The sequence below is a fragment of the Phycodurus eques genome, chromosome 14 (genome assembly GCF_024500275.1).
Source record: "Phycodurus eques isolate BA_2022a chromosome 14, UOR_Pequ_1.1, whole genome shotgun sequence".
Lineage (NCBI taxonomy): Eukaryota > Metazoa > Chordata > Actinopteri > Syngnathiformes > Syngnathidae > Phycodurus > Phycodurus eques.
The window spans coordinates 43,246-70,000 of NC_084538.1; the positions used below are offsets into that span (position 1 = coordinate 43,246).

At 45.9% G+C, this 26,755-nt stretch overlaps 2 protein-coding genes across 7 annotated transcripts in view; one reads left to right on the forward strand and one right to left on the reverse strand.

Moving 5' to 3' along the window:
* Window positions 1–26,042, reverse strand: LOC133412624 (rho guanine nucleotide exchange factor 2-like). Its single transcript, XM_061696094.1, has 22 exons — window positions 25,753–26,042; window positions 19,523–19,670; window positions 19,386–19,453; window positions 17,058–17,121; window positions 16,830–16,962; window positions 16,632–16,735; window positions 16,414–16,557; window positions 16,052–16,302; window positions 15,839–15,964; window positions 14,936–15,053; window positions 12,875–13,123; window positions 12,718–12,794; window positions 12,466–12,638; window positions 11,355–11,422; window positions 11,046–11,273; window positions 10,897–10,974; window positions 10,767–10,816; window positions 8,514–8,576; window positions 8,405–8,455; window positions 8,048–8,323; window positions 5,359–5,518; window positions 1–2,874 (listed from the first exon to the last, which is right to left on the reverse strand). The coding sequence occupies exons 1-22, from the start codon at window positions 25,807–25,809 to the stop codon at window positions 2,825–2,827; spliced, it is 2,736 nt and encodes a 911-aa protein (XP_061552078.1). The 5' UTR covers window positions 25,810–26,042; the 3' UTR covers window positions 1–2,824.
* The window catches only part of LOC133412625 (transmembrane protein 79-like), a 5,382-nt gene continuing 3,856 nt past the window's right edge, over window positions 25,230–26,755 (forward strand). For 4 of the 6 annotated variants that reach the window (XM_061696095.1, XM_061696100.1, XM_061696101.1 and 1 more), the window contains exons 1-2: window positions 25,230–25,678; window positions 25,798–26,755. The exon at window positions 25,798–26,755 is cut by the window's right edge and continues 204 nt beyond it. The gene's annotated coding sequence lies outside the window, so the exon portion shown is untranslated. Of the gene's footprint in view, window positions 25,679–25,717 lie in introns of those variants that run through there. The other 2 variants (XM_061696096.1, XM_061696097.1) reach the window with 2 other exon arrangements.

A 26,755-nucleotide genomic window follows, 5' to 3' on the forward strand; every position in this document is an offset into this window, starting at 1 on the left:
TTGTAATGGCCTAATGTAGTCCTTTATTGACATAGTTTGTATTTCTTAAACAGTGTACAATGTTTTCATGCCGATGAAAAATCACGATTGAGGGAACATGCAGCAGTAATGACCAGTTTAGTAGATTACAGCACAATTCAGAACACATTTCTTTAAAAAAAATATACACAAACAACAAAAAGTTCTCCTGAGAACAACTAAAAAGTTTGACAGGAATGAATGAAGAGCAGCCAGGAGGTCCCGTGAGCGAGGTGGGACCAAGTAATTACTTTGCAAGTCACGCAAGTCTGCAAGTCTGCCCTCAAGTCCCGAGTCAACTTTCAAGTCGAGACAGGCAAGTCCCGAGTCAAATCCGACACTTTTGAGTTTCGAGTCATTTTACCAACAAGATAAAAATATATATTAATATATATAATATACTGCATTTATATAATTAATATATTTTGAAATCGATATATAAAAAAAAATTGATAAACAAGTGCATTGAACATTTATAAGAAAACTAGGGGGCTGATCAAAAAAATGTTCACCTTCACAGCCAATTGTCAAGGGGGAGGGCTTAGTTTATTGCCCCCTCAAAACCGATCGATTGTACGTTTTCAGTTATTCTATGCTATGACTTTACTTTTTCTCACTTTATTTCTCAAGTGACATTAAACAGACCTGTCATAAATAAGAATTTGCATCAAGTAGTGCTGCAATTAGTAATCGAGTATTTTTACTGACAATTCTATCGGAATAATCAAGTTTCAGGATAAAATATATTTTTTCTTGTTAAAGAACAATTATGAATACACAAGAAAAAAAAACATTTCGCTTAATAATGATCGACCAATTGGTTTCCTCGTTTAAATAATCAACAGCATTTCTCTTAAATTCACATTGTGCATATAGCAGGAAACTGCATTTTCTTGTCTGCAAACATTTCTAGGAAGGCAATTTCAAACACAAATATATATTTCAGTTTAAACTTAGGATTTCTTGTGAGTATCAAAAACATAAAGCATTCATTTAAAAAAAAGAGTGTTTGGGTTATGTTTGCCATCAAATTTGCCATCTTATTTTAAAGGTACAATTTTAACCTACTGTGGTATCTCAGTCGGAACACTAGGGGGCACAATGTAAAAATATTGCGTCAAAAAGAGGCTAAGAAGAATGTAGTTTCATGTCGAATAGATGCTGTGTGCTGATCGGTAAATAAAGTGAATAAAAAGATATACAAGACTGATTCTTGAGAACACTACACTGACTAAACCAGACTGTAATGAACAGGAAGTCGAGACAGCGCACGGCCGGCCCGCCGCGTAAGGACTTCCGTGATCGCTCACAAAGGTAGCTGCTAATGCTGACAAAAAGAAGCATACATGACGTCAAACCGCGCGAGTCCCACAATGCAATGTGGATTTTTTTTTTTTTTTTTTGCAATACTTGTCAAGCCCCAAGATTCCCACAATGCAATGTGGATTTATTTTTTTATTTTTATGTAATACTTAAGGTCCTTATTGTTACGTTAGTTGTCGTCATTTCTGTGTATGCTAACAGTGGTTCTTGGAATATATACATTATTTAGCTGTCACATTTATTGTTAATTTATGTTGTACTGTTTTTTTTTGTTTTTTTTTAATGAAATCATTACTTTAGGTAGTGCTTGAAAAATTACCTCTTGGTCAATTCCTCTACCAGAGCGTTAGGTGTTAAAACATATGAAGAAGTCACTACACATTAGCAATAACGGCGTGGGACACTTCTACCTAATATATAATCATTAAGACCTTCAGCATTATGTTGTCACCTATCCTATTTTCCTGTAGTAAAACAATAAGTTGCACATATAGCTATAAGAAGAGAACACTACAAAGTGTTGGTTTCTCAGTGCTTTGGTCAACGTAGCGAGTCTTTTCAAGTCAATGGGTTCAAGTCCAAGTGAAGTCACAAGTCATTGCTGTTCAAGTCCAAGTCTTATAACATATTGTCATGTCGAGTCTAAAGTCATTTCAAATTCATGACTCGAGTCTGACTCGAGTCCACACCTCAAAATGTCTCAAAACGTCTCCTGCCGGCCATTTTGAAGAATTCAACGACTAGCTAACGTGCCAACAGTTTCCCTCTTTGTTTTGATCAGTCATTAAAAGGTGGATGAAAACTTTCAGTCTTTTTTACTAACATGAAGACAAATAAATAGTCATAAAGAAGTGAACAATAGGTAGATAGGACACACCCCCTTGAGCTGCTTGCCTAATGCGACGCTAAAGCTAGTGGGGGCAAATTGTCAGCTTTCCATGTTTATAGATGGCACATAAACCAAAATACCAAGGATGTCTTCACAATGTGCTGCACATGGTTGCACACAACGCCATACAATCACAAGTCAGTTCCTTTTCTTTGTGTTGTTACTACAATCCTTGAAAAGGGTTCATCATAGGTAAGAGTAAATTTTTTGGGGCCCTTTTTTTCCTACTGTTCTGTAATAATATCACACGCTTTTGACGTTGACAAAAAAAGGAAATCTCTTGAAAATCGATTGGTAAATGAGGAAGGTATGATTTATTTTCAATGTAAATAAATGCATTGCTTTTAATGGGAACCTTGCCCCCACCAACGTGGCCGTCATGTAGGCACATTGCTTAGCCGGGCTGTTGTAGTGCGCTGGTGTATCACGTCTTCTATTCATATCTGTGTTTATGTCCACCTATTCCTATGCGCTTCCTGTTTCAAGTTCGACAGCAATATTTGGAAAAGTCCTTCTGGAGCAGGAAATGACATCATTTACGCACCAATTCTCTTCTGTTCACGAGTGACGTTACGGTGACATCACGAGGAAACATTAACTGGGATCAGTTCCACACTCGCTCTCCTCTGGGATGTCCTGCAGGTCTGAAAGGTCAGAGGTCATGTTAGCCATCAACTTAAACATCTATTGTATGTAGTGGCGGCCACCTCACCACTATCCCCAGAGGACAAGAAAGGAAAAACAAAAATAAATTATAAAATACAAATAATTAAACATATATGTATATTTATTTCTGGGTGAGCAGGATAAATATCATACCGTATAATGAATTACTGATTTTGTGACATAATATTGAATTGAATTTAAATTTGAATTCAGCGCAAGGCTCTGCATTGGTTAAATCCACGTCACATGGTTTACAGAGGCCATGTTGTCTGTGTTCCTGGCATTCCCTTGCATTAGCTTCAGACAGTTTTTGACATTTTTAAGTGGATATTTGGCAATTTTGGCCAAAATGGTTGGTTGTGTGGCTGTAGGCCCATCACTCATCTCGGACAAGCCGTGCAGGTGCATCACTTCTTGAAAAACCCCAAAAGAAGATGCCTGTCCCGATAATCATCAATTATTAATGAGACAAAATCTAGCATCATTACTTTAAAAAGATGATTTATGAATTCATTTCATGTCAAAAATGATATTTCATGTCAAAGCAGCAGGGGGGGAGGGGGCAACGCATGCCACGTCCCCTTCTGCTGGCCTTTGTTAAAAAACAAACAAAAAACTATTTCTTTTGAGTTCACTAACTGTCCATGAATATCATCTCAGATTAACATCAAAAACAAATATTGTGAGATTTCTGTGGAAAATATCTCTCGATATATATATGGTCCATTTTGGAAATAATCAATTGCGTTGCATTGCATCGTGACAAACTGTTTGACAATACGGCACCCTCTCCTGACACTGCCTGGCCTTCCGCGTTTGGTGTTCAGTGGCATGAAAAAAATAGGGTCGGCGCTGTCTGCTGGAATTTCCAAAATTGACCATGAACACGTAGGAAGAATTGTCCGGCACCGCAGCGCAAGTCTGTCATGAGCCATCCTGCAGTTCTTCTGTTGGAGCCTGGGTGGTGCTTTACACCCTTGCCAGAGTATTGAAGTTTCCAAGCGGTACAACGGCTCCCCAGTCTCCAAATAAGCCTACTCAATCCATTGTCGTCGTTGTGACCTTTGTGTCTTCCTTGTCCTCAGTGTATCCTCCGTGTTCCTCGTCAAGTGGATTTCTGCCACCTCGCCGTCAAGCCAGCCGCCCGTCCTCGTTATTGCCTGCCACGTATTCTCTGCCTCAATAACCCGCCAGTGCATCTCAAGTACCATCTACCTTTCCCTTTTCAATAAACTGTTCATCACAACCTCTCAGCCTCCATCTACTCTTGGGTCCAGTCTCCATCCAATTTGTGAATTCATTTTTTTTTTTTTTTTTTTTTTGCAGCATTCTTTTCCCCAATGGCAGATTTCAGCTCCCCCCAAAGATTTTCAATTTGGTATGAGATCAGGACTCATTGCTGGCCATTTGAAAACAGTCCATTTTTTTTTCCTTTTTACCATTCCTGTGTGCTTTGGGTCTTTGTCTTGCTGGAAGACCCATGATCTTTGCCTCAAACCAAGTTTTCTTACGCTGGGTAAGACATTTTGCTCTAAAATCTCTCTCTCTAAAATTTTCCGATTTCATGTTGGCTATGATAGTCAAGGTTTCCAGTACCAGATGTACCAAAGCAGCCCCACACCATTATGGATCCTCCATGTTTGACTAGGTTTCATTGCGGCGTCTGTAAACATCATGCTTGTGTCCATTGCCAAAAAGCTCTATTTTTGTTGAATCTGTCCATAAAATATTGTTTATAATTTTTTTTGTGTCAAATTCTATTTTAAAAAAGTTTCACTTGATTAATTTTCTTCAGCAGATATTCCACATTTAGTACGTAAACTTCATTAGTGCCAATAGTAGTGAGCAAGACTGTACAGTATGTATATAGTCTGGATCAGTGATTCTGAACTGGTGGGTCAGGAGCCTAAGGTGGGATACAGACCCATTTTGGGTGGGTCCGGATTATATAGTGTACATGTACGTAGCGCCATCCATTTTCTATGGATAGGGTCAGATGCTTGGTGGTGGTCGGAGGGGCCATCGGCGCAGAATGGCAGCTACGCTTCCGTCAGACTGCCCCTTGCAGGGCAGCTGTGGCTACAAAAGTACCATACCACCACTAGGGTGTGACTGTGGAATGCATGTTGTGTGCAATTGTAAAGCAGTTTGATCTCCCTGAAAAAGCGCTATATACGTGTAATGCATTATTATATTATCCCAGCTGACTTTGGGTACACCCTGGATTGGTCGCCAGTCAATGTCAGGGCCCATATAGACAAACAATGAACTGGTTGCTAGTCAATGTGTTTGGGAATGTGAGAGGAAGCCAGAGTACCCAGAGTAAAGGCACACAAATGACAACTAGAGAACTCTTGATGTCAGGTGTGCTAACAACTACGACAACGTCCTGTCTATGTGTGGACTCTGTTGCGTGTACAATTATTATGACCTAATGTAGTTACTACCGACTGGCTACTGACCTCTGGGGCTGTCAGAGCGAGGAGAAATCTTCACCACTTGTTGGTCTTCTTCCTCCTCGTTGGCTTCCTGAACACCGTCTAATTGGTCGAGAGGGTCATGAGTGGCCAGTGGAGCGAGGGGGTGGGGTTCAAGCTCTCTACTGCCCCGCCTTCTCCTCACCTGTTCAAAGTAGAAAAAGGAAAGGCACAGCAAAGACGTTAATAGCCACTTGATTAGGAACACGTGCATGCGAGACAAAGTTTGTACCTACTTAACTAGCTGAGCTAGGCAACAATGAGCTTTCTCAGACAACTTTTGTTTCTTGAAGACCAAGAGAACAATAATTTATTTTTTTTGGGGGGGGGGGGGGGGCATTCAACAGTTGAGCAGGAAAAACAAACCATATGAGAGTTCAAATGTTACAGGTTGACCTCGACCAACAGGAGGAAAATGCCGCAGCGGTGATGATGATGCAGCGCGTACAAGCCAAATTAGGTGCTGATTGGTCTTGAATAATGAACAATTTTATTTATAACAGGTCATTGTGTAGCAATAAAGCTTTCCCTCAAAACACATTGTAATCATAATATTCAGATGTATTGTCTGATCATGGATTGAGATCAGTCAAAATCATAATCTGGATCAGAATGCAAACACTAATTTATACAGTACTGGGTAAACAAACCCCACGGTTTGTTTTCCCAATTTTTTTGAAGGAGCCATTTGAGAAACAAACGATTGTCACACCAACATGCTAACATCAATAGTGTCAAAAAATATTTTTTCTTTTTACAAAGGAATAAATTGAATTGTTTTGAGCTGATACTTGTGTAGCTCTGGTATCCATCCATTTTCTGAGCCGCTTCTCCTCACTAGGTTCGCGGGCGTGCTGGAGCCTATCCCAGCTATCATCGGGCAGGAGGCGGGGTACACCCTGAACTTGTTGCCAGCCAATCGCAGGGCACATAGATAAAAACAACCATTCGCACATTTTAGAGTCTTCAATGAAGCTACCGTGCATGTTTTTGGGATGTGGGAGGAAACCAGAGTGCCCGGAGAAAACCCACGCAGGCACGGGGAGAACATTTAAACTCCACACAGGCGTGGCCGGGGATTGAACCCCAGTCCTCAGAACTGTGAGGCAGACGCTCTAACCAGTCGACTACCGTGCCGCTTAGCGCTGGTATATCTTGTTCAATTAAATTCCTTCAAGCTGCTGGGAATTACAGTCTCACAGGACCTCAAGTGGGAGACCAACATCAACTCCATCCTCAAAAAGGCCCACACCACAGGATGTACTTCCTGTGGCTTCTGAGGAAGCACGGCCTGCCACGGGAGCTGTCCAGGCAGTTCTATGCAACAGTCATTCAATCGGTTATGTGTTCGTCCATTACAGTCTGGTTTGGTGCTGCCACAAAAAAGGACAAACTCCGACTGCAACGGACAATCAGGACTGGCGAAATAATCGTCGGTACCCCCCTTACCCACCCTCGAGGACTTGCACGCTGCCAGAACAAAGACAAGAGCATCCAAAATCCTCTTCGAGCCTCAACATCCTGGTCACCACCTCTTCCAGCTCCTTCCCTCAGGGAGGCGCTATCGAACAATGCAAACTAAAAACAGCAGACATTCCAACAGCTTCTTCCCTCTTGCGTTTAACTTCTTAAAGAGTTAACTGACAATTCCACTGTAAAATGCTGCCAATTTTGTCTTGAGATTGCTGTCAAATCTCTGTCGGGCCACATTATTCGTGCACTCACTGTAGTAGTCTCGTCACTCTGCACCACTTGCATATCTGCTGTTGACCAATACTGGGCACTCATGTGCTTGAGAAGTATCTGCACCATTTGCACAATGGTCACTGTTCCAGATTATCGCTCTGTTAGTCATTTCAAACTGCTCTAAATTGCTAGAGGAGTCTATCATTTGCACAATTGTCCCCAAAGAAATATTGGACCAGCATTACCACATTGCTGGCAACCTTTCATTGCTCAGTAACTCTGCGTACTGTGTTTTATGTTTTTATGTATCCAAAGTATTTTTTGTCAAATGGCTGTCTGTTTTTTGTACTCTAGTGGCTCCAACTACCGGGAACAAATTCCTTGTGTTTTTGACATATGTGGCAAATAAAGATGACTCTGATTCTGATAATTAGAAAATAAAAATGTAAATAAAACCTATTAAAAAAAATGATGTCCCATTAAAGCGACTATTCACATTACGCCATGATTTAATCAACATTCACAAAAACATGTCTACATATATGGCCATCACTTTTTCAAAATTTTTTGTCTGCTGACATTTTGAGCATGTTAGGACTTCCAAATTCTTAGTGGGGTAATAAACGACTCGCTTCCCTCCACTGTGCGCACGTGCCCATCAAAATATACGCGGCGCATACGTTACGTTTTATTGAACTCATAAAGGCCGCAAGGGCTGCTGACAAGACTGCGGACAGGCCAGATGGGGCCCGTGGCACATTCTTTGTCCAGTTGTGGTATTTACTGTTTTAGTACTGCTGGCTCTCGCTTACTACCTGGAAAAGTCGTTTTTTGTTGTGAAAGCCCATGTTTGATCGGCTGTGGCTGCGACTTTGTAAATCTGTTGTGTGCGCTGTTTGAAATTTTGAAGAACGAAAACTAGCGGCAGAAGTGCGCACACTGTCACTCGCTATACGGCGGACCTTCAAGACAAGCGGCCGTTCCGTACCGGTTCTCCCTTGATGACGTCACTCAAGTCTCCGTTGCTCCTCCTCCTGCCAACCGGCTCTGCCTCCTGTTTGCCAAGCTCCTCCTCTCTACCGCGCAGCCGCTTCACTTCCTCCTGCAGAAGCTCCACCTGCCGCCTCAGGAGCACCGCCTCGCCGCCGTCCAAACCCGTGTCCCGCGACACCGAGCGGCTGAGGCGGGGCCAGGAGGTGGCCCCTGGGGCGGGGCCAGTCCTGACGAACAGCTCCACCGCCGAGTCCTGACGAATGACGGCAGCCTGGGGACGCAGTCAAAGAGTTAGAGGAAAGGAACCTCGGTGAACCAACAAAGCACGAGGACGGTAACGACGACCACTGACCTGAAGAGCGTGAAGCTGCGTGCTCACGCTGACCAGACGTGCACGCACTTCCTATGGAAATCGTTTGGTTAGCACGGATGGCGAAACAGGAGCGCGACGCGTTGCTTACCTCCTTCAACGCGACACTCGCCTCCTTCAACGTTGCCTCCTGCAGCTGGTTCCCATTTGTGTCCTGCATCGAGAACCAGGTTTTTAGTTTTGAATGTTTGGAATGTTTCGTGCACAATACAGCCTATACAGGTTATTCTCATATAATTTCATCAATAGCGGTAAAGACTAAAAAAAAACTGGCCATTTTTTCATGCCGCCTTCGTTTTATTCAGGCAAATGTCTCCTCAAAAAGTTATTGATGATTTTGAATTTGAAATTTTAGGCATTCATAGCAAAGGCAATCCTTGACAGAGCAAATTGTGGTGGCCCTCTGAAATACACTTACACTTTTTATACTGGGAAAGACAAAAGTGCATAATGGGAAAGACATAAACAGCAATCCATTTTCTGTACCGCTTATCCTCACTAAGTTTCGGGCGTGCTGGAGCTATCTTCGGGCGAGAGGCGGGGGTACTCCGTGAACTGGTCACCAGCCAATCACAGGGCACATACAGTGGTAAAATCATTTAAGTTCATTTTTCGCCCCTCAATGTACACACACCAGATTGACAGTAAAAAGCTGAATTGTTGAAATCTTTGCAGATTTATTAAAAAAGAAAAGCTGAAATATCACACTGCCATAAGTATAAGTATTCAGACCCTTTGACTGAGCAATCCGGGGAGAAGAGCCTTGATGAGAGAGGTAAAGAAGAACCCAAAGATCACTGTGGCTGAGCTCCAGAGATGCAGTCGGTAGATGGGAGAACGTTCTAGAAAGTCAACACTCACTGCAGCCCTCCACCAGTCGGGGCTTTATGGCAGAGTGGCCCGACGGAAGCCTCTCGTCAGTGCAAGACACATGAAGGCCCGCATGGTGTTTGCTAAAAACACCTGCAGGACTCCAAGATGGTGAGAAATAAGATTAACTGGTCTGATGAGACCTTTTTGGCCTAAATTCTAAGCGGTATGTGTGGAGAAAAGCAGGCACTGCTCATCACCTGTCCAATACAGTCCCAACAGTGAAGCACGGTGGTGGCAGCATCACAAAAGGGTGCGTCTACTAAATACTGAGCTAAGGGTCTGAATACTTATGGCGGATGTGTGATATTTCAGTTTTTCTTTTTTAGTCATTCTGGAAAGATTTCTGTCTGTATGGGGTGCTATGTGTACATTAATGAGGGGGGAAAAATGAACTTAAATTATTTTAGCAAATGGCTACAATATAACAAAGAGTGAAAATTTTAAGGGGGTCCGAATACTTTCCGTACCTACTGTATCAACAAACAACCATTCACACCTTGGGAGAATTTAGAGACTTCAATTAACCTAGCACGCATGTTTTTAGGATGTGGGAGAAAATCGGAGTACCCGGAGAAAACCCACTCAGGCACGGGGAGAACATGCAAACTCCACACAGGCGAGGCCGGGATTTGAACCTCAGAACTGTGAGGCAGATGTGCTAACCAGTCGTCCACCGTGCTGCCCGGAAAGACGTAAACAGCTTCCTAAAAATGGTATGAGTTGCATAATTGACATGGGTTGACCTTGAAACCGCAGATACAAGCGTATAAATTGTCCGAACTACTCATTAAGCCCATTACTCTTGTCTTTATAAAATCGTAATAACGGTAAAGACATGCAATAGTTCCAACACTGACAAATTCGTACACACAGTATTCATTCATACTGTATCTCAGAAATAACACCAATGATTTTGTGTGATAACAATGGCTGCCTCATCCTGGCACTTCAGCTCACAGTTCCCTCAGCTGTACTGTGACATAATCTCCAGTGGCATTAACGTTAAGGACACCTTGAGTGACAAAGGACCGTTTGTATAAAAATAATGAAAAAAATAAAATAAAAATAAAAAACTCTTAAAACAGACACATTTGTTATGATTTTCATGGAAAAGGCATATTAAACAAAAGGTGAAAAATCTGATATATCCCAAAATGTCATTTGCATCTCCAGAAAACGTGTTGCAAATCATAAATTTAATGTTGGACACCTAATGGTCAAGACATTTTGGCATTAAAACTTTGAAAATTATTACTTTGGAATAATTTCTATTCTTAGAAACAATTATGACCTTTTAATGGATGACACTTGCCAATAATTCAAATACTCATTTCAGTCAAATGGATTTTCAAGAGGAAATCTAGTGGGGCATGTCTGTTATTGATCAAATGATATGACAATGAGCCATATAATACATGCAACGTGGAATCAGTCGTTTCAATGATGTCAGGTTGACAGCAGGTCAATTTACCTTTGAAGAGTTGAGTTCTACAGAAGCGTTGATTGTCGTGGGTTCGCCGTCTAACGCAAAGACAACAATATGATGACGATGATGGTTAAGGTACAGTATTTTCAAACGGCTGACGATGGCGGCCCCTCACTGCTCAGTTCCTGGTTGCAGTTGGCGACGGACGCTTTCATGATGTTGCATCCCGCCAGCAGATGGCTCAGTTTGTCCACTGAAGATCAACAACATCGTGAGTCATCCACCCTTTCCACGAGGTCCACAACGCATGACCTTCAGCTTCACCTTCACAGATGGCGCCGGCGAGCAGCGGCTCGGCGGGCGGCGCGTGAGCGTGAGCAACGTCCGCCCGGAACAACTTCCTGTTGTCGGACCGTCTGCAGGGCGCGCCGCCGACTTCTGGACCTCCTTCTCCCGCGCCACTTCTTCCTGTCGCCTCCGCCAGCTCCGAAAACAAAGTCACGCGCTCCTGAAGGAGCTCCAACACCTCGCGATCCTTCTGCAAGATGTCCGCTGACCGAGACCAGCGCAAGAAAGAGCGACAAGATGAAGAAGCCGATAACGATGAAGAACATCAAGAAGCTTGGGCGCTACCTTTAAGACGTCGCAGTAAAGCTTTGTCTTCTGTTTCGATCAGAGGGAATTCTTCTCTGGACGGACAACTGTGCACGCACACACAAACACACACACAAGGTGTAAGGAGTGGACAGACACCCTGGTAGTACTTGCAACAAGTATATCATGAATGTAGTAATACAGTGTGCATGTTGTAAATTTTGTCGCAGTACATTGTGTTGTAGTACAGTCATCCCTCACCATATCGCGGTTCACTTTTCACGGTATGACAAGTTTTTAAATCGTACACATCTAATTTGATATTAGAATCCCTCTGCGGGTGGTTAGGATAGACACAGCTGCCGGTGCACTAAAAATCACTTGATTGAACAAATGCTAACAAAACAAACCTGTAACAAGCACATAAATAGACTATAAAGCCCCAGGGGTTAGATGTGGCCCGCCACATCATTTTATGTAACCCGCAAAAGCAAATCATGTGCGTCAACTTCCATGATTCTTGCTCAAATCTGTCCCAAAATTCCAAATTGTCATACGTAATAAACAATAATGTTGCGATATTGCAGTTTTCTGTTACTAAACGCCTTTTTACAGTCACTTGAACAATAGTTGAAAGAATTATTATCGTTGTCTTCTGATTTCAAAACTAGTTATCTCTCAATTTGTTATGTATCTGAAATAATATGATGAGGCGATTGAACATCTATATGGTTTCACTGCCCTCTGAAATCCTAACTAAAATGTGGCCCGCGACAAAAATGAGTTTGACACCCCTGCTCTACTAGCTACTACGGCCACAACGGACACCCACGAATGCGCAGAGTGGCTAACCTGACCTAAAAAACAGCCAACTCCGCTCTCCTTGGCTGACGCCCACGTCACTCACCTGGCCAGGCCCAGTCTTGTAAAGCCACACACTCAAAGTCACACGTAAATAATACAGTGTAAAACGTGAGGTTTGCGACCCCAATTGGACAACAAGAATACCAGCACCTCACAGGCCTAATTTGTATTGGTATTATGAAAAAAATGCATTTTTCTGCGATTACTTGAATCATCGATGGGCTGATATAATCGAAAAGTGTAATAAAATAAATACACGCGTGTAGTATTGTAGTAGTACGTGTACCTGAGCGAGGCCTGGTGTATCGTGTTCATCCAAGTGCGCCGGGCGTCTTTGGAGGATGCGTGCAGCTCGTACATCTCCGGGGGAGTGGAGTCACTGATCAGATACATCCCTCGCTCCTGATTGGCTATATCTCTGACGATCAGCTTGGTCAGAGAGACCACCGGAGACTTGTCCTGTCACAAACACACACACACACATTGTAGCCGCAGCAGGCGGTCGAGCAATCACTTCAGGTCATCAGCGAGAACTTACGAAGGACGCAAAGGTGAACTTCTGGTCTTTCTCCTGAAGGAAAACCAAGATGTCCGACAGCAACAGGACGTGAATGTCTGGAAGTACAAACGGACAGGTCGCCTGACTTTGTTAGCTCCGCCCATCACACGGACAGGACCGGTCTTCGGTCTCGTACCTTTCATCCTGGAGCCTTGGACCTTCCAAAGGAGCATCCCTTCATGGAGGAGTTTCCTTCGCAGAAGCTCTCCTCCTCGGAACAGGCCTCCGCCACGAACCTCCGCTTGAGCCCTGGGGTCCAGCCGGGCTTGGACCTCCTGCAGCCTCCTCGTCCGGTCCAGCTCCAGAACCTCCCGGTCTACCGAGCTGATCAGCTCCTTGAGGAGGCCCAGTGCTTGGCTGAGAGCTCGCGCCTCGTCCTCATTGCCTGAGGGGAGGTCACTTGGTGGTGAGTGTTTGAACTCCTCGGCGGCATTGACGACCAACCCGCTTCGCCGTCAAAGACGTCTCCAGGGGAAAACTGGGACCCCCGTTGCCACGCTGCTTTTTGACTGAAGCCGCTACCACTTTGCTCGCCTGCACCGCTTTCCTCACATTGGCCCAAACTGCCTCTCTCTCGGCACGGTGGACGACTGGTTAGCGCATCTGCCTCACAGTTCTGAGGTCATGGGTTCAAATCCGGCCTCGCCTGCACGTTCTCCCTGCGCCGACATGGGTTTTCCTCCCACATCCCAAAAACATGCACGGTAGGTTGATTGAAGACTCTAAATTGCCCGTAGGTGGGAATGTGAGTGCGAACGGCTGTTTGTTTATATGTGCCCTGCGATTGGCTGGCGACCAGTTCAGGCTGGGATGGCCTCCAGCACGTCATGCTCATCTCTCCATGTTAAGCTAAGCGTGCTCCAAAGTCGCCACAACTAATCAAAGCCTTCCAATATCATTTGACAAAGACGGAGCCATTGAAAAAACAAGCAAAATGGCTTTCGTGATGATTTGAATTTTATTGTCGACCGCTGTAGTTTGATTGTGCCAAGTGTCAGTCGCAAAGAAGATGTTACGTGAGGTAAACTGGAACAGCGGGTGTAATTTACTTTTGAACAGAAACAGACGTGAAGGAAATTCAGACGTTGTTAACGTGAACACCGAGGGACCGGCTAATTGACCTTGCTGCGCAGACATGCTCTTTTGGCCCTCAAATGGAGAGCGTGCTGTAGTCTATTAGCAGGCTAGTCATTATGTTTGGCTAATTAAAGACAACCCAAGCAAACATTTTGTTTGTACCTGTGAGAAAATGCCTTCCATAAAGCCGATGGTGGAATTTTGCTTCCCAGACTGTCACCTCACAAGTCTGGCCATCTTCTCTTTCTTTTTCTGACATCCACTCCACTTATTGTCCTCACCCACAGCTTCCACTGGATTTGTTCGGATTTTTTGAAGGAAATGGGGGAAAAAAACTAAAACCTTATGGGGGATAACTGGCAGCACAACCCCAAAGAAAACAGGTTTTCATCCTGGGCTCAGTTGTTCAAAATATTGTAATCCGGAGCAAAAATGATCCAGATTTTGAAATCTGGATCGTTTTTGTTATCCAGGATCATGGAGTCCGTCTTACTTTTAAGTTGGATTGGATTAATCAGATCCAGATCCAAACTTTTAAGATGATCAAATCCAGATATTGAGTCCTCTAAATTAGTCTGCACACAGTATCATACTGAAGGCTACTAGCCAGTAGAATAGCCAGCATGGCCTCACCCAATGTGTATTTATTTGAAGAAACAAAAAGCACAGAAAATACAAATATAGTACCCCATTTTCAATCTTTTACCAACCTAAGTTCTTTAAATTCCAACTTAAAATTGCAGCCTTGAAACATTAAAAACAAGGTGTGCTCTTAAATGGAGTTCCTGCACTATTTGCAAGGGGAACCCCAAGGAGTGTGCAACATAATACTTGCTTGTCTTGACCTGCACAATATTGCCACACAGCGGTATCTGATGAGCTCAAGGATGCACCTGAGCCAGCTGCCAATGAAGACATATCTCCGACCTCTGACTTTCTCAGAATGAGAGCGTAACTGGACATGCACTCAGGGATGCCATTGTCAGAAACTATTATTGAACAATCATTTTGGGTTTTGGAACAACCCATTTTCAAGAACTGATCCAATCCATTATCCAAATTCTGAACCAATTTTCAACAATTGATGATCAAAATGGAGGACGGATGAGCAGTGGCGTACCTTTGGTGTTGTCGAGGATCCTCTGGACGAGAACGGGATATTTGGTGATCCTCTGCGTGACCAGCAGGATACACTCCTGGACGCCGTGACGACGCAGCAGAGGACCGCGGCAGGCGCGCTGAACATGATGAGAAAGCGAACCACAGAGCACCAATCAACAGTGGAGCAGAGAAAAGACTGGAGAAGTCCTTCCCTTCCCAAAAGTTCACACGCTCACTTCATACGCTAATGCCTAAAGCTTGTGTGTCCGCAAAGATTGAATGGAGGCAACTGGCCTTTTCTTCTATTATGCAAGACGTGTCACTCTGAATTCAAAAAGCTTTTGCAGTTCGACATTTCGAAGTGCTGAGTCTCGCTACTTATGGTTCTGGTGGGTTCTGACGTTCACCGGTCTGGTGACAAAATTGACCATTGGTCATGTGAAATGAGACAAACTTTGGGTAAGAGATGTCAGAACCTAAACAGGAGGGGGGCTCCACGCTTCAAAATATTCAAAGTGAAACGTCTTCAACAAACAACAACAGTTCAATTGGCTCCATTCAACCTTTTGTGATTACCAAGACACGGATGACCGGCAATCTACACACTACAGACCAGACCCGACTGTGTGAGAACAACATGGGTCAATAAAGACTACGCGCCTACCCCCAACTGAGTCGATGTAAGGTCCAGCCTTCGTCTTAGTCTAGCCTTAGGTCCTCAACTAGGTCTAGCCTTTGGTCTTGGTAAGAGTACTAGTTTGTCACATGTACAAGGTCCAGAAAAATGTCTTCTTTGCATCGATGTCATGTCTTAGGAGCAAGGCTGGGGGACCCAATCCAGATCTTGTGTCAGTAGGCCTTGCTCTAGTTCTAGCTTCTGGTCCAGGTTTAGCTTCAGGTACAAGTGTACATGCTTACTCACCCTGATGAAGTGCTGCAGTCTTCTGTCACGAGTTAAAACATCTTTGTAGAGTTTCACAGCTTTCGGGTGACGACTGCAAAATTCCGAGTAAACTTTCTTCATGTCGTCGGCAGACTGACCTGAGAACTGCACGCATGTACACTTTTCACTGATTTTGTTGTCACCTTTCCCGTCGACGACATCCCCAGCCTTTACTCAGTGTGAGATCGTCACCTGCGTGAGCAACAGCTCTCCGATATTTGGGACGATAAAATTGCCGTGGCTGCCCTCGGTGGTGCCCTGCTTCCTGCGGGCCACAAGCTGGGCTAGGAAGGCGGTGTGGAGCTCCAGCAGCTGGTCCAGACACGGGAAGATGGTGTGAACCACTCCCGCCTCCAGCATCACCTCCTCCTGCATGCCGCGCCGGTACACGCCCTCCATGATCCGCAGGGTCCGGACGTGGTGAAATTCCGTCTGAATTAACTCTGCGCACGAAGCAAATGGAGGTCTGTGGCCGTTGTCATGACAACAAGGACGCCGCCGGAATGTATTTGTTAGCTCTCGCTGCAACGACTGGATGCCATTAAGCTGTGTACCGTAGATGACGTCCTGCTGTTTAATGAGGTCTTTGTGGAGCGTCTGCAGGAATTTGGGCTCCACGACCAGACTCCAACTGTCAGCTTGGACGCTGCGTCCCTCTGCCTGCAGCTCCTCGAGCAGGGGGCTCCACCACCAGTCTCCTAGTAACCACAAGCCTTCACCTTCAACTCTTCGAAACAGACGGGAAGCGGTAGCGACGAGCGCAAATACGCACCGTCGTCAGTGAGCGACTCCATGGACAAGGTCCTGCTCCGAAAGTTAAGCGACTCGGTGGACTGAGACAGAATCCTCCTGAGCCCGACTGAGTCCTCGCTCACCCTGGACGGACGGACAGACACAGAGAGCGTTCTCGTAACAGTAAGATACGACGGCTCGCGTACCGAGGAGCGACCGGCTCGCACGTCACACTCACCCGGCGATGTTATTGGTGGAGACGCTCTTCGCCAGCGAGAGGCCCGAGCGGACCCGTCGGGAGCCCAGCAGAGACTGGCGGAGGCTGTCTGACGGGTAGATGGCCGAACTGGGACGCTCCTTCATCATCGGGGCTACAGAGCGGCGTGACAAACTCTTCACAATGCACGGAAAGTACAACAGCAACACACAACTTCCATCATGTAGCAGGAAAACTGAGCCAACTCACTTTTTGTCCGCAGAGCAACTTTCTGAAGGGCCGAACTGTTTCTTGCCATCGCCAGCTTCTGCTGCTGTAAACAGAGAGACCAAGAGACAGGCCGTTGTGCTTCTCTCCATGGCAAGTCGTCATTCATGACTACCAGACTACAGTGGACCCCGCGTATTCAGTTTGACATTCGAGAGTTTTTTAAACCTATCCCCCATTTTTGTACTGAAACCTCTGTGTAGTTGTGTTTCTTTTTTTTACCGATCCCTCACTTTGTCGTATTTTCCAAATTTTTGTTGTTGTTTTCCCATGGTTACATTTCTATGTCGAAATGTAACTTATGATGTTTTTGATTATCTTTTGAAATTTTGGTATTATGACCTCCTATTGCTGCAAATTCAACAAATTACTGTTTTCAGCTTTTTAAAAACAACTTGAAACTCTGCTGTGCCGAATAATTTGAAACAGTGCATTTTAAGTTTTTTATTTTTCAAAAAAATACTGTTATCATTGGAAGGTTTGTTCAAAAATATTTGAATGATATTCCAACGCAGCGCCTCATAAGCTCCCAAGGTGTTCGACGTAGGACAACACTCACAGTGAGTGCGTGTGCCCGTACAAGCCTTTTTACACTTCACTTTGAATCCCGCGTAAACACCGTTCAAAATGCAAAGTTGCGTCAAGGTGGCCGTTTGCCATTGCGGCGCTGCCGCTCGAGTTTAAATGTTTTTTTTCAATACACTCCAGTTGACCGCCATCACTTGTAGAGTCAGACTGCGCATCCAATAGGAGAGGGCTTGGCGGAGTGATTTCAGAGTGCAAACAGCAATACATAGACATGAATAGAAAGGGTATGAGAAACGCCAGCGCACTGTGGCAGTCCAGCTAAATGACGTGCCCACATAGCAGCCACGTTGGTGGGGGCAAGGTCCCCATCTAAGCCAATCCATGTATATTGAAAATAAATCATAACTTGCTCAGTTCTCATCCGATTTTCATGAGGTTTACTTTTTTCTCAACGTCAAAGCATATGCAATCGATTTGGTGCGGTTGCCATTCATGTTTATATGACCGAGGTTGTGTTCAGGGACACTCCATAAATTGGAGAGAACGTGTTCTTTATTAGAAACATTATTATTTGTATCAGAATGTTTTGAAAGCAGGGATAGGCTCCAGCACGCCCGCGACCCTAGTGAGGAGAAGCGCCTCAGAAAATGGATGGATGGATGGATGTTTTAGCCAGTGTTTGGACGATAATAGCCCATCAGCAACATCTTAAAAAAAAATAAAAAAAATAAATTAAAAAAAAAAGAACTATGAACTAGTTCGGTTTTGGACAGGTTAACTTCGTTCATTTTTGGAACAGTGAACTGAACTTTGAACTCATTCACGTAGAAAATTGAGTGCTCCAACTGTTACACAAGTAGTTAATTTTGATGTAAACAAACTAAGGGGCAACATGTTATGTTTGTTCTGTTTTACGATCAGGCGGCACGGTGGCATCACTCCGGGCACTCCGGTTTTCTCCCACATCCCAAAAACATGCATGGTAGGTTGATTGAGGACTCTAAATTGCCCCGTAGGTGTGAATGTGAGTGCAAATGGTAGTTTGTTTACATGTGCCCTGCGATTGGCTGGCGACCAGTTCAGGGTGTACCCCGCCTCTTGCCCGAAGATAGCTGGGATAGGCACCAGAGCACGCCCACGACCGTAGTGGGGATAAAGCGGTACAGAAAATGGCTGGATGGATGTTCTACTACTGTATTATCTCATGTCAAGGTACAAGAGGCAATTTACCATTTGAAAGAGTTGTGTTTAAATAATGGCTAACTTGAAACAGGTTATATCATACAGTATACTACAAAATGCAGTTTTTTGCTAACCTGCAAATTAAAGAGACAACATTGAGAGAAAATAAGTTGTTCTATTTATGTACAAAACATAAAGAAAATGTACTGAACCGTGGCCCAAAAACCGAGGTGTACCCCATACTGTGGATTAATAATAACAACAATAATAATAATAATAACAATAATTCAATTTATTTATATTCTTTTATGGCACTCAAGGTTAACGTACAAACATACCTATCCCGTTCTACACCTCATCGCAGCTGTGTGAGGATTTCATTACGACGACTACGATTGTTTTGTCAACCTTTCATCGTATTACGTCGCTCTCAAGCTGAGCGCTCGAGGCGGATGATGGCCCTACACCGAGCATCACTTCGGATTCTTTTTACTTTTTACTTCCTCGGTACAGTGGACAAAGTTTGCTGCTAATCTATTGGCACGTAACCCTGCGTACAATCGCGTAATGACGTTTGACAATCATCAGTGAATCCGGTACCTTCTGCTTCATCTTGGCACAGCTGGCCAAACTGTCTCGGCAGCGGTTGTGAATGGTCACGTTGCAGCCTGACACACGGACAGAAAGGTAAATCGTGAACTGCTGTGATTGCCTGCGTGTGCGTGCTTGCTTGTTACCGGGGCAGCTGAGGGCCTCCTTGGCGGTGATGCTTCTGTTGCACGACGAGCACAAAGTGGTGGACGAGACGGTGAGGGATGTGAACAGGTGACCTTTGTTGGAGCGGGCCTCCTTCTCCCGCTCCTTCACTCGTTCCTTCTCTTTGTTCTAAACACACACACAAACAAACACGCACACACACACACACACACACAAGACAACCTCAGCAAATGAAAGGTTGAGCAGAGGAGGCTACTTTTTGAAATTCACCGTGGTAATAAAGACAACTTCTCTATTTTCATGAATGAATGTAAAATAGCTGATTTGCCACTTTTGGTCAGAACTTTGCCATCAAATGTCAACAAATAAAAGTCATGAATGAATGCAGAACAGCAATAAAAAGGGTATTGTGTCATTTAAATGTTTTTCCTCTCTTAACGCATCAAACAGTTCAGAAATCAGCTGACACAAGACTGAAGACGCTTGTGTGTGTGTCATGAGACTCCAGTCACACTGGCTGACCACCAGCGCGAGACACGCCCACACGGCAACGCTCAGGAAACGCGGAAGACACCATAGTGACGGCGCAGGAAGTGCCGACAGCAGTAAACTTTCTGTCATGTGTGTGTGTGTGTGTGTGTGTGTGTGTGCGTGTGTGCCAGGTTTTGTCTTCCTCTCTCGTTTCTCACACACCTGCTCCTGTGAGCAATCTTCACCACCTGTGCCTCGTTCACCCTAATTACCTATTGTATTTAACCTCGTGTCTCATTCCCTCTCGTTGCCAGTTCGTTGTACCTTGTCGTCACGTTCCAGCATTCCTTGTCACAGACTCACAGTAAGACTTTGACCCTGTTCCGATTATCGACCTTGCCTCTTTGCCTCTTTGCCTCATGTTCTTGGATACTGTTGCCCTTCTTGGATTGCCTGCCCGTGTACCGACCTATGCCCGTCTATTAAACCTCTCTTTTTGGAAACTGTCCATTTGTTTTGGAGTCTTGCATTTTTGGGTCCTAGCCTCTGTTCCGTTCATGACAGAACGAACTGGCCCCCACGTCACGCAAAGCTGTACAAAGGTTCTTAGGGTTTGCAAACTTCTACAGAAAATTCATCAGGAATTTCAGTTCTATAGCCTCTCCTTTGCATGATCTTACCTCGCCACACAAACCTTTTGCATGGAACCCGCTTTGTCAGGCAGCGTTTCAAAAACTTAAGTCGAGCTTTACCTCCGCTCCCATCCTTACTTTGCCAGATCTCCAACAGCAGTTTGTGGTAGAAGTCGATGCGTCTGATGCCGGAATAGGAGCAGTGCTCTCCCAGAAATCTCTCAAGGATGATAAATTACATCCTTGTGCTTTTCTCTCCAAAAAACTGACCCCAGCTGAGAAAAATTATGACATTGGTGACCGTGAACTGCTGGCAGTCAAGGTGGCCTTGATGGAGTGGAGGCACTGGCTAGAGGGGGCACAGACTCCGTTTTTAGTATGGACAGATCACAAGAACCTTGAGTATATTAAGACTGCTAAAAGATTAAATGCGAGGCAGGCTAGATGGGCTCTGTTCTTTACTAGATTTAATTTCACGCTATCCTACCGACCCGGTTCTAAAAATGGTAAGCCAGATGCTTTGTCACGCATTTTCTCCGAAGAGAATTCTTTGTCCGACCCAAAGACTATTTTGCCCAAGTCATGTTTTATTTCCGCTTTTGTTTGGGACATTGAAACGGCGGTTAAAGGGGCTCTGAAAGACACTCCTAGCCCTGACGATTGCCCTGAAAACAGGCTTTATGTGGGTCCGACCTTAAGGGGAAGAGTCATCCACTCGGCTCACACGAACCGCACTGTATGTCACCCAGGCATTGCCAAGACTCAATCAGTGGTCGAACAGCGCTTTTGGTGGCCTAATATTAGGAGGGATGTTATTGATTATGTCAATGCTTGCCAGGTATGTGCTGCCAACAAGCCCTCTCATCAACGTCCTTCTGGGGAGTTGCGACCCCTGCCAATACCACAACGTCCTTGGTCAGACATTTCCGTAGACTTTGTGACAGGATTACCGGCCTCTAAAGGCAATACCACCATTCTTACAGTTGTTGACAGGTTCTCTAAGATGGCACACTTCATTGCACTTCCAAAACTCCCCTCAGCTAAAGACACTGCCGAGCTGATGATTAATCAGGTTTTTAAGTTCCATGGTTTCCCCAAGAATGTGGTGTCTGATAGGGGTCCCCAATTCATTTCGCAATTTTGGAAGGAGTTTTGCAATCTCATAGGTGCTACCGTCAGTCTGTCATCTGGGTTTCATCCTGAAACCAACAGCCAAACCGAGAGGCTGAACCAGGACCTGGAGACGGGGCTCCGATGTCTCGCTTCACAGGATCCGCGATCCTGGTCTCAGAAATTGGTTTGGGTCGAATTCTCCCACAATTCCCTCCCCTCTGCATCCACTGGTCTATCGCCTTTTCACGTTGTGCATGGTTACCAACCATCTCTGTTTCCTGCCATAGCCCCTGAGTCCACAGTTCCAGCGGCATTAACCTTGGTGAGACGCTGCAGGAGGACCTGGGAGCGAGCCCGACAGATGCTGCTGCGCCAGGGACGGTCCTACAAAGCCGCTGCTGACCGTCGGAGGACACCGGCCTCGAACTACAAAGTGGGTCAGCGAGTTTGGCTCTCGACCAAACATATTCCACTCCGGGTGGAGTCCAAGAAGCTCGCTCCCAGGTTCGTTGGGCCCTTCCCCATCACAAAGATCATCAACCCTGTCACCGTGAAGCTGAGGCTCCCAAGGTCGATGCGGGTCCACCCTGCTTTTCATGTCAGCCTACTCAAACCAGCCCGGGAGTCCCCTCTGGTCCCGCCTTCCAGGCCCCCTCCTCCCCCCCGGTTTGTGGATGGGGGCCCTGTCTTCGCTGTGAAGCGGCTGTTGTCGTCTCGTCGGAGGGGGAGGGGGTTTCAATATCTGGTGGACTGGGAGGGCTATGGGCCTGAGGAACGTTCATGGGTACCGTCTGCGTTTATCATGGATGATTCGCTCATTCGGGACTTCCACGTTGCGCATCCAGGGGCCCCAGGGCCGTCTGGGGCCGGCCGTTAAGGGGGGGGGGTACTGTCATGTGTGTGTGTGTGTGTGTGTGTGTGCGTGTGTGCCAGGTTTTGTCTTCCTCTCTCGTTTCTCACACACCTGCTCCTGTGAGCATCTTCACCACCTGTGCCTCGTTCACCCTAATTACCTATTGTATTTAACCTCGTGTCTCATTCCCTCTCGTTGCCAGTTCGTTGTACCTTGTCGTCACGTTCCAGCATTCCTTGTCACAGACTCACAGTAAGACTTTGACCCTGTTCCGATTATCGACCTCGCCTCTTTGCCTCATGTTCTTGGATACTGTTGCCCTTCTTGGATTGCCTGCCCGTGTACCGACCTATGCCCGTCTATTAAACCTCTCTTTTTGGAAACTGTCCATTTGTTTTGGAGTCTTGCATTTTTTGGGTCCTAGCCTCTGTTCCGTTCATGACACTTTCACTTTGCACCCTGTCGCCAGTCAGTCGCAGGGCACATGTGGACGGACAAGCGTTCACGAGCACACACACATTCACGCCGTCACCGAGTAAGAACTGAACCACACGAATGAAGACTAAACCCAAGCATGGAAAAAGTACCGCTACACCTTCAGCGGTGTGTGTAATGCTCCTGTGCCAGACACAGAATGCTGACTCCAGGGTACTCCCTCTCCAGGAACACGAGGTCACTCGGTCTGCCCGTGGATCAGAGCAGCTCTGGACTGTGTTTACCCTTATCTTCAATGTCATACGGGAAGAAATCTCAAAACCTCAGTTATCATCACAGTTCTCAAGAAACCCACTACTGACAGTCTCGGCGACTGTAAACCAGTTTCACTCACTCCAATTATGAAGTTTTTTGGGACTAAAACCCCTTCAAACTAGTCTCCCCCCAAACCTCAATTCGCTTACAGACGGGGCAGATCTACAAACGGTGCCATCGACGTCGCCCTCCGCTCAGCACTGACCCACCTGCATGTAAGAATCCTTTTTATCGAATACGGTTCTGCATTCAACACAACCATCCCAAACAAACTGTCTGACCTTGGCTTGTCTAACCCTATTTGCAACTGGATGAAGGAGTTTGTCATTAATCGCCCACAGCCCGTCAAAGTCGACTCCCGTCTTTCGTCCACCATCGCATTCGCCATCGGCTCCCCTCAAAGCTGCGTGCTGAGCCGACACTGTACTCATTATACAGCAATGAGCCTCCATGCAACTAATTCCATCATAAAACACGCGGACGGTACTACAGTTATCGGACTTCTGTCGAGAGGAGACGAGGCTCTGCACAGGCATGAGATTGTGGACATTTTCCAAGTGGTGCTCTGCAAATTAGTGATCTTATGTTAAATGCAAAACAAACAAAAGATGATTTATTATTGACTTCAGGAAGTGCAAAACAGAACCCCTACCACTCTTAACCGCAGGGCAGGCGCGTGCAGAGGTTTCAGTCGGGTCGGTTTCTCGGAACCAACCTATCTGACAACCTGACGAGGTCTGTAAACACCACCTCCATTTTTAAAAAGGCCCAACAATAACGCCTTCACTTCCTGGGACTACTACTGCCGGCCATGCCGACCAATCTCTTGACACCGGTCATACAGGGACCGAACAGCCCGTATCAGGGGGTCCGGTACCCCGTACACCTGGAGCACCCTCCGCAGGAATCCCTGAGGGACACGGTCGAATGCCTTCTCCGGGTCCACAAAGCGCATGTAAAGTGGTCGGGCCGACTCCCACGCACCCTCCGGGACCCTGCCGAGGGTGTGGAGCTGGTTCACTGTTCCGCACGGGAAGGCGTGTCGGTAGAATTGAGGTCTTTGAAGTATTCGGCCCACCCACTCACAGTGGTTGGAGTCGAGGTCAGCAGTGCCCCCGTGCCCGCTCTGTTGACGGCGCACCGCTTCCCCCCTCCTGATACGCCGGACGGTGGACCAGAATTTCCTCAAAGCTGTTCGAAAGTCATTCCCTATGGCCTCCCACGCCCGACTTTTTGTCTCAGCGACAACCAAAGACGCTTTCTCCCTGGCCCGCCGGTGCCCATCGCCTGCCTCCCCCCTGACCAAAAATGCTCAAGAGGACTCCTTGAGCTTCGAGAGCGGAGGCGCTGAACGAGGTCCGCTCGGACTCAATGTCCCGCGTCTCCCTCGGGACGTTCTGTGAAGTTCTGCCGGAGGCGGAGTCGGACGTGTGCTTCTGACAGGGGACTGACGGGGGACTCCGTCGGATGGTCGGCAGACCCTCACGATACGTTCGTTCGGGTCTGCCGGGTCAGGCTGGCATCTTCCCCGACTGTGGCTTGAATAAGCATACACACGGAAAGACATGGATCGTGTTGCCATAGCTTAGTTTGACATGGCGCTAACATCAATAACAATAAATACAGAACACATGTGACACGCACATGCGTCGTCTGTCATGTGTGTTTCATCAACTGTTAGCAACCATTTTAATCCATCCTAATCAATAATAGCCTCTTTTAACCATTGTTAATATCAAATAATAATAATGATGAGTGCGCAAGTCTTTGATGAAGTGTTGTCAACAATTTGTAGTTGGACATTTTCACAGGGCAGAAAAAAAAGAAAAAAAATTCACAAGGCGGTACTTCCTGATTGGACGCACGCGCACACCCCTCCCCCCGCCCGTTTCCTCTGCAGGACAAAGCGGCCACGCTGCGAGTAACGGACGCGCACGCACACACACGCGCGCAAACCGCAAACGAAGCGCAAACGCCACGCGTGCGGCTACAAACATAACACACGAGAACGCGCACGCGCACGCTCACAAGCGGACCGGCGAGAAAAAAAGGTTTTTTTTCGAAGCAAACGGGAAAGAAAGAAGAAAAACCGTTCCATTTCCGCCAAGTTGCTTGCGTTCACACACACGCGCGCGCACTAACTCAAACCAAAGCAATCAAGCGACCAAAACCCCGATCACGGATCAATAAAAGGAAGCAATAATAAAGAAGCGGACTTGCCAGGTCCACACGAGGGGGGAAACAAAAAAAAAAAAAAAAAAAAGAAAGGGAAAAAAAGAAAAAAGCGGAACCGAAGAAAAGAGGCTCAAAGAGACATTGACGCTTTGGAACGAGAAGCTTTGGACGGCTGCTGGCCGGTAATCGATAATCAATAATCGGGGCAGGGTGGCTTTCTTTCTTTTTTCCCATTTCTTGTTTGTTGCTGGCTCACCTTTACGTTCAGTTCTTTCATCTTGTCTTTGTTCCTTCCTTCCAGCAGCCGGGACATCCCGCCCAAGGGTCCACGTGGACCAACCAATTTACCAATCGATCGATCCCCGATCGCCGATGGATCTCCGGCGGATCCGCCAAAGGTTTGGTTTGGTCCGGCTCCACCAGCCGAGTGCAGCTGAAGGCGAGGGCGGGGCTTGCGCGGGAGTGACAGCTGGCTGTCCAATGGGAGCTCAGCCCGCTGGCGGCTCCTTCGACCAATCACGTCGCCGGCCAGACGCGTGGCCCCGCCCCCTTGGTTCCGGAGGAGTTCGCTTTGGACACCGGGACGTGGCGGAGACCGGAAGTGGGCTCGCGTGGGCGGAGTACATCGCTCTGACGTGTCACGTGACCCTCAACAGCCAACCCTAAGCCTGGCGGAGGTCACGTGGCTCGCTCCCCATTCCTCTGATGACGTGGAACCTGCCGAGCCAGCCCAGCCCAGCCCGGCCGATGTATGAAAGGAAAAAACGATGACGTCACTACACTAGCGTACTTTATTTCAACACGACTTGAAAAAAACAAAAATAAAAAAACATACGGCTTAGTATTAAGCGGCAAATTGTACTTTCACAAAATGAGAATGCTAATCCCTTCCAAATTTTAAAATATTCCTTGTACAAATTATTTGGTACACATACTTAAAGAGTAACAAAAGTATTTATACACGACAATACCTTGGCGACTTCTCATTAAGTGATCTTGAACGAAAAGGTCTCTACTGTGCCTACATTTTGCTATGTATCTTGTCTTTTTTTTATGTTTATATATTTTATTACATAGCAATTGCCTGCATGTGTATACACGTTTGTATGTTTAATCAAACTTTGAATTAAAAAAAAAATGGCTTAAAATTCACTATGAACAAACGAGCACATATTGTTCACGTTTCGATCCTTTTAAACTGGACCGAAACGTCCTTGGAAAAATGCATGTCGTTGAACACTCGAAGATGAAATGAAAAC